The sequence below is a fragment of the Lithobates pipiens genome, unplaced genomic scaffold (genome assembly GCF_037356315.1).
Source record: "Lithobates pipiens isolate NorthernLeopardFrog02 unplaced genomic scaffold, aLitPip1_a1.2 Scaffold_22, whole genome shotgun sequence".
NCBI classification, from domain to species: domain Eukaryota; kingdom Metazoa; phylum Chordata; class Amphibia; order Anura; family Ranidae; genus Lithobates; species Lithobates pipiens.
In genome coordinates, this window is record NW_027507784.1 from 122,084,942 (window position 1) to 122,092,220 (window position 7,279).

General features: G+C 44.2%; 1 protein-coding gene across 1 annotated transcript in view; it reads right to left on the reverse strand.

The window, feature by feature from the left end:
* Positions 1–7,279, reverse strand: part of LOC143924119 (uncharacterized) — a 34,777-nt gene that overhangs the window by 25,121 nt on the left and 2,377 nt on the right. Inside the window, exon 2 of the mRNA XM_077448175.1 lies at positions 4,813–5,012. Coding sequence (XP_077304301.1) covers positions 4,813–4,847 — 35 coding nt within the window. The 5' untranslated portion in view covers positions 4,848–5,012. The remainder of the gene's footprint in view (positions 1–4,812; positions 5,013–7,279) is intronic.

Here is a 7,279-nt window from a genome sequence, read left to right on the forward strand (position 1 = left end):
CACTTGGAATCCGCGCTATTGCCAAATGACGGCATTAGCGCGGACCTACTTTTCCGGGACTACGTCTATTGACGTCGTCCCGTGTACGAGTGGCCTGCGCGCCCCCTGAGGGGCGCGCGCCGCGCGCTCTGTGATCGGCGAATCCAGGAGACTCGCCTGATCACCGATCCGTGAAAGGGGTCGATCCCGACCCCTTATCACGTGATAAGCTGTCAGCCAATGACAGCTGATCATGTGATAGAACGGAGCCGGTAATCGGCTATTATTCCTCCTCGCGCTGACAGCGCGAGGAGAAAAAAAAAAGCCGATCACCGGCGGCCGTGATCGGGACATCAGTCCCGATCACGGCCTACAATACAAGCGACCACCTGCCCCCTGCCAGTGCCCACCTGCCCCCTGCAGTGCCATCCTGAATGAAAGTAAGTGCCCCCCGTCAGTGCCACCCAGCAGTGCCCATAGTGCCCACAGTGCCACCCACAGTGCCCACAATCTGCCTCAAAGGTGCTGCACCCCAGTGCCGCCCATCAGTGCCCAGCAGTGCCGCCCATCAGTGGTACCCATCAGTGCCCATCGGTAACCGCCTTATCTGTGCCCATCGGTAACCGCCTTATCTGTGCCCATCAGTGCCCACCAATGCAGCCCATCAGTGCCCACCAATGCAGCCCATCAGTGCCCACCAATGCAGCCCATCAGTGCCGCCTAATCAGCGCACTTCAATGAAGGAGAAAAATGACCCATTTGCAAAATTTTATAACAAACTATTAAAACATGATTTTTTTTTTTTTGCATCTTTTTTTGTTTGTTTAGCAAAAAATAAAACTCCGAGCTGTAACTAAATACCACCAAAAGAAAGCTCTATTTGTGGGAAAAAAATGATAAAAATTTCATTTGTGTACAGTGTTGTATGACCGCGCAATTGTCATTCAAAGTGCATCAGCGCTGAAAGCTGAAAATTGGTCTGGGACTGAGGGGGGTTTAAGTGCCCAGTAAGCAAGTGGTTAAAAACGGAGAACAATCTCTCAAAATAAAAAAAAGGGTGTGTAACTTACAGTACGGCCAAATGGTGACGGCGTAACGCCCAACCTTAAATCCAGGGGAAGAAGAGGGACAAGGATGATCATCTCCCCCCCGGGGCTGAGGTGAGGTGTCCCACCTCACCTCAGACCAGACAACAGCCAGGAGAAGACCAGGTGAATTACTTCAACACATTCATTTCACATGGTTTCATTTTCCTTCCCTTGCAGAGCAGTGTGGACTGTTAAATATACACCAGATTCACATGGACGTGACATGGTCACCACCTGGCTGTTGTCTCTGGTCTGGATGGGACTCCTCACCTCAGGCCCGGGGGAGATGATCATCCTTGTCCCTCTTCTTCCCTTGGATTTAAAGGGTGGGCGTCACCATTTGGCCGTACTGTAAAGCCCCATACACACTATCAGTTTAATTGATTTTTCATTGTGAGCCAAAATTGTCTAAGCATCAGTTCGATGTAATTCGACGCATGTTTCATGGCTCATATCCCTAGGATATAGGTGTGACTTAAGCCCCATACACACTATCGTTTTTTCTGCTGAGTTTTTCCTTCAGATTTACCAAAACCATATAATATGAGGTCAAACATTAGAAGTTTCAATTTGTATTGAATGAGGTAGGCCCTTCCACTACATGGTTTTGGTAAACCTGAAGGAAAAACTCAGCAGAAAAACCCATAGTGTGTATGGGGCTTAAGTCACACCTATATCCTAGGGGATATCCTATACTTACACTGATTTAATTTCAGACCATTTTACTGCATGAGCCATGAAACCTGCGTCGAATTACATCGAACTGATGCTTAGACAATTTTGGCTCACAATGAAAAATCAATTATGTTCATTGAACTTTTATGAATGGATGAGTGTCCTTTTTTAACTATAGTGCTTATTAAGTTTTATATTGCTCTGTATAACTATTACATTATATTGTGTCCTGTATTTCAGATTGACACCCTCTATAAATGTGATTTAATAATTTTATAAACGAATTGAATAAAGGTATGCATTCAGTGACTTGCCTCATACAAAGTCCCATTTCTTTCCTCCTTTTGTTGTATACATATCAGGGATGGAGGCTTGTCATTGTTACAATTAGACCCCTTTCACACCGAGGGCGTTTTGAAGGCTCTATAGTGTTAGAAATAGCGCCTGCAATCCGCCCTCAAACTGCTGCACCATTGTCTCCAGTGTGAAAGCCCGAGGGCTTTCACACTGGAGCGGTGCGCTGGCAGGACGTTCAGAAAAGTCCTGCCAGCAGCTTCTTTGGAGCGGTGCGTTTACCGCTCCTCCACCACTGCTCCCCATTGAAATCAATGGGGCAGAGCTGTATTACTGCTGGCAGAATCCCGCTATTGCGGGCGGGTTTAACCCTTTCTTGCCCGCTAGCGGGGGCAGCCGAAATGCGCTGCAAATCCGACAGTAAGACGCAGCTAAAAATAGCGGCATTTTACCGCCGATGCTATGAGCACGGCAGTGTGAAAACCCTCTTAGGTTGAAGGCGAGGGAGGTGGCAGCAGCAGTTGACTGGATGCCCGCTAACAGGCGCTGCCATGATGGATCTGAAATGACAGGTGCCCTTTAAAAATTGAAGGACTCCTTCTTGCAGGTAGTTAGAATCTTTAACTTCATTTTTACTGCTTGCCCTTCCGCCTCACACTTACAGCCTAGTACAGATGCATTTCTCTTCAAACAATCACACAGTCTGTCGTGTACATAGATTTTCAAAACAATGGGATAAAAGAATATTCCTCAACTTTGTTTCATCTCGTGATTACTTTGAAATGTGTGAATGCATCAATGCAGTGCGTGTTCTCTCAGTTAGGATTCATTGAATGAGTTTACCAAAAATTTAACATTTTGCAGAATATACAGCCTCATGCTACAGAACTAAGCTCCATTTCATGCTAAATAGAAAACTCTTTAGATTTTTACTCCAAAAGCATCCATTTTTATTATATATATCAATATAGAGAGATATATATAATAATATATATATGCATAGCTAGAGAACTAACATGGATTGTTGCGGTACCAGAGAGGGGTTTTATACACAAGTTAAGAATACATTTTAACAAAAATTTACACGTAGAAAACACGAAAAAAAAACATCTATAATAGTTACAAAAAATATCAGATGGTTGACACGTTTCACTTAACCACTTAAGGACCGCCTCATGTAAATACACGTAGTTTTTTTGAAGAGGGATATCTCGGTAACAGCAGATACTGCTGCCACAAGCGAGATAACCCTCTTTACAGGAGGCGGTCCTGTGTACGATAACGGTGGTCTCTGCGGTGGGTTCACCGCAAGATCACCGTTATCGGTGGCGGAAGGTGCCACCCCCCTTCTCCGGAGCCGTCGGGTCCTTTCTTCTGCTGGGTATAGAGACGAGAGAGGCTAAGATGGCCCCCACCCATCTCTATACCATAGGAGGGCGGAAGCAACGTCAAAACGTCACTTCCGCCCACACCTCTTAAAAAGGTATAGTCCGAATATGAGATCTGAGGACTTTTTGACCCCCAGATCTCATATTTAAGAGGACCTGTCATGTTTTCTATTACAAGGGATGTTTACATTCCTTGTAATAGGAATAAAAGTGATCCATGTATTTTTTTTTTTTTTTTTTTAAGTGTAAAAATAAAATCAAGTAAAATAAATAAAAAAAAATAAAAAAAATTTAACCCCTCCCCCATCCCAACGAGCTCGCACACAGAAGCGAACGCATATGAAAACGGCAGTCAAACCACACATATGAGGTATTGCCCCGATCGGTAGAGCGAGATCAATAATTCTGCAACCTGTAGAATTTTTTAAATATCGCTTATGGAGATTTTTGAGGGTAAAAGTTTGACGCCATTCCATGAGCGGCGCAATTTTGAAGCATGACATGTCTGGTATCAATTTACTCGGCTTAACATTATCTTTCTCAAAAAAAAAAAAAATAAAAAAAAAAACTTGGGCTAATTTTACTGGTGTCTTTTTTAATTCAAAAAGGTGAATTTTTTCTCAAAAAAGTACGCTCTTAAGACCGCTGAGAAAATACGGTGTAAAAAAAAAAGCTGTTGCAATGACCACCATTTTATTCTCTAGGGCGTTGTGTGTGTGTGTGTGTGTGTGTGTGTGTATTATGTTTGGGGGCTCTAAGTAATTTTCTAGCAAAAAAAAGTTTTAAACATGTAAATGCCAAATCTGAAAAAGAGGCCCGGTCCTTAAGTGGTTAATAACTTCTTCAGAATCGGTTAAGTGAAACTCGTCGACCATCTCTGATATTTTCAGTAACTATTGTATTGAACCTTACAATGAGTCGGATGTTTTTATTGTGTGTTTTCTATGTGTAAATTTTGTTACAATAAATGTATTCTTTATTAACTTGTGTATAAAATCCCTCTCTGGTACCGCAATAATCCATCATGTTGGCCCTCTATGCAAAGTTGGATGAGGTACCCTCATAGCCGTAATGTTCTTTAATCTATATTTTATCCACCCTGTCAATGACACATCTAGATCCCAACAATCAGTAGCTGGCAGGACCAGCTCCCCATCAAGTGACCACTATGCAAGCCAGTCACATTGGTCATATGATTGTGGATCCTCCCCACCCCCTGGGCGCTCAGAACTTTTCAAAGTGACACTGAAACGCTGGATAGGGATTAACATGCTCTTCTCACACCACTGTCCTCTGATCTGCTCATTGACCAAGTCCAGCATAACTGGTTTACACATAAAAAAAAGTGTTTATAAATAAAACTTCAACATTTAAAAGCGCTTACTTACCTGAATAATTCTTCACATATTTTATGCCTATCCATCCTCTAGTTGGTGGGTCATCAAAGAACTGCACGTGAACATGAAGAGACTTGCCCTTTCCTCTGAAATGTGTGTCTTCGTTGGGGTGGTTGTAAACTAATGACGGCCACCAGGGGTGACCTGGCATCTTGGCCCAAACAAGGTCACCAGGTGAGAAATCGCAAACACTGCAGACAGAAAAATACATTTCTTATATTAATAATATCCCAGGAAGTGTCCAACGTTTTAGAGCAGAACTCCAAGCATAGAAGAGAGAGAACATAAGCTAAATACAGTTAGCTAATCACTAAGGTGGTTGTAAACCCTTACATATACCCAGTGAAGGGACAATCCTTATGCAATATACACAGATTAAAGAGGAAGTAAACCCTGATGGGTTTACTTCCTCTTTTTTTCCCTGCAAAGGTAAAGCATAATGGACTACTATGCATCGCATAGTAGCTCATTATGTGTCACTTACCTGACACAGGAGCCAGCGAAGTCGCCGCTGTCCCCTGTAGTCCGCCGCATCCATGTTGCTTGTGGCGTCTCGCAGCTCCGACGAATCACAGCGGCGCAACCGCGATGACGTCACTCCCGCGCATGCGCACGGGAGTCGCGTCTCGCAGCTCCGCCGCTGCCATACGGCGAAGCCGCGATGACGTCACTCCCGCGCATGCGCGCGGGAGTCGACAAATTAGGCAAATCCATTCTTGGATTTGCCGCATTTAGTGCGCCTGCGCGCCGCTGTCTACGGCGCATGCGCCGTAGACAGCGGTGCCCATTTTCGGGCAAATATCTCCTAAACCATATAGGTTTAGGAGATATTGCTTGGACCTACAGGTAAGCCTTAATCTAGGCTTACCTATAGGTCCAAGTTGTTTGGAAGGGTTTACTTCCTCTTTAAACAAATCTCCTATATAAAAGTTGTACCTGTGTATCTGCGGTATGCTCTTCAGGCAAAGTCCTGAATTTACTAAGCTTGTCTATATTAAAAAAAAAAAAAAAAAAAGGGGGGGGGTGGGGGCAGAGCTGAAGTAACATTCTGCAGAGCTCAGTGAGGAGAGCTCCTGAAAGCTGATTGGAGGGGAGGTACACACCCCCCCCTTCACACAGCAACAGAGCTGAGGTTGTCAGTCAGCTGGAGCTCCCTCCTGTATCACCATTTTTCTCTTGGTGTCAGGAAATCTTGTCAGAAGCGATTCATGCTAAAAGAAGCAGCAGACAAAAAAGTGACACTTAGTGCTCTTAACTGAGACAAGTACACACTATAGAGGGATATGTTTTGTTCATATTTCATGTCTGAGGTTTACAACCACTTTAAACTAGTTGCATTACCCACTTAAGCCCCGGACCATTTTGCTGACCAAAGACCAGAGCACTTTTTGAGATTCGGCACTGTGTCACTTTAACGGACAATTGCACGCTCATGCGACATGGTTCCCAAACAAAAATGGATGTCTTCCCCCCCCCCCCCCCCCCAACAAATAGCTTTCTTTTGGTGGTATTTGATCATCCACGCGGTTTTTATCTTTTGCGCTATAAACAAAAGAGCGACAATTTTGAAAAAAAAATAAAAAATTTTTACACTTTGCTATAATAAATATCCCCCAAAAATATATTTAAAAAGATTTGATAAAAATGCCATAAAACTATCCCCTATTTTGTAAACGCTATAACTTTTGCACAGGGCATTGCATCCATGTAATCTGTCAGCGGACACAGCCGTCAACTGATCAGTGCACCGGCCCGCTGCCAGTGTCATGTGATCGATGTGACCAATCACAGCAGATCACGTCAATTGTAAACAATGGATGACTTTCTTTCATGCCATCCATTGTATACAACTGTGCTGTTAGCTGCGATTGGTCAGTGAACACATGGTAGAGGCCAATCACAACAAATCTGAATGAATCAATTTCATTCAGTAAAATAGTACTACAGATCCCCCTTTGCCCATATGCATGCTTTCCATCCCCCTCACATGGCTGTGGAAGGTATTACAGATCTACCTCCCTTTCTCATATTGTTGCTCCACATCCCCCCCACACGTCGGTGAATAGTCTGTCGGACTTTCAGCCGAGAATCCCCCGTGCGCATTGTGAGGGGAATATCTCCTAAACCTGTTCTGTTTAGGAGATTTATTTTTACCTACAGGTAAGCCTTATAGGCTTTCCTGTAGGAAAAAGTTGTAAAAAGGATTATACAACCGCTTTCAGTGCCACAGCCGCCCCCCCCCCCCCCCACATGGCAGTAAACGGTACTGGAGATCCCTTCCTCTCCCTTATTTCTGCTTCACACCCCCCTCACGTGGCAGTTCTGTAGGTAAAAGTTGTAAAAAGGACTATACAACCGCTTTCAGTGCCACAGCCCCCCCCACATGGCAGTAAACGGTACTGGAGATCCCTTCCTCTCCCTTATTTCTGCTTCACACCCCCCTCACGTGGCAGTAGAT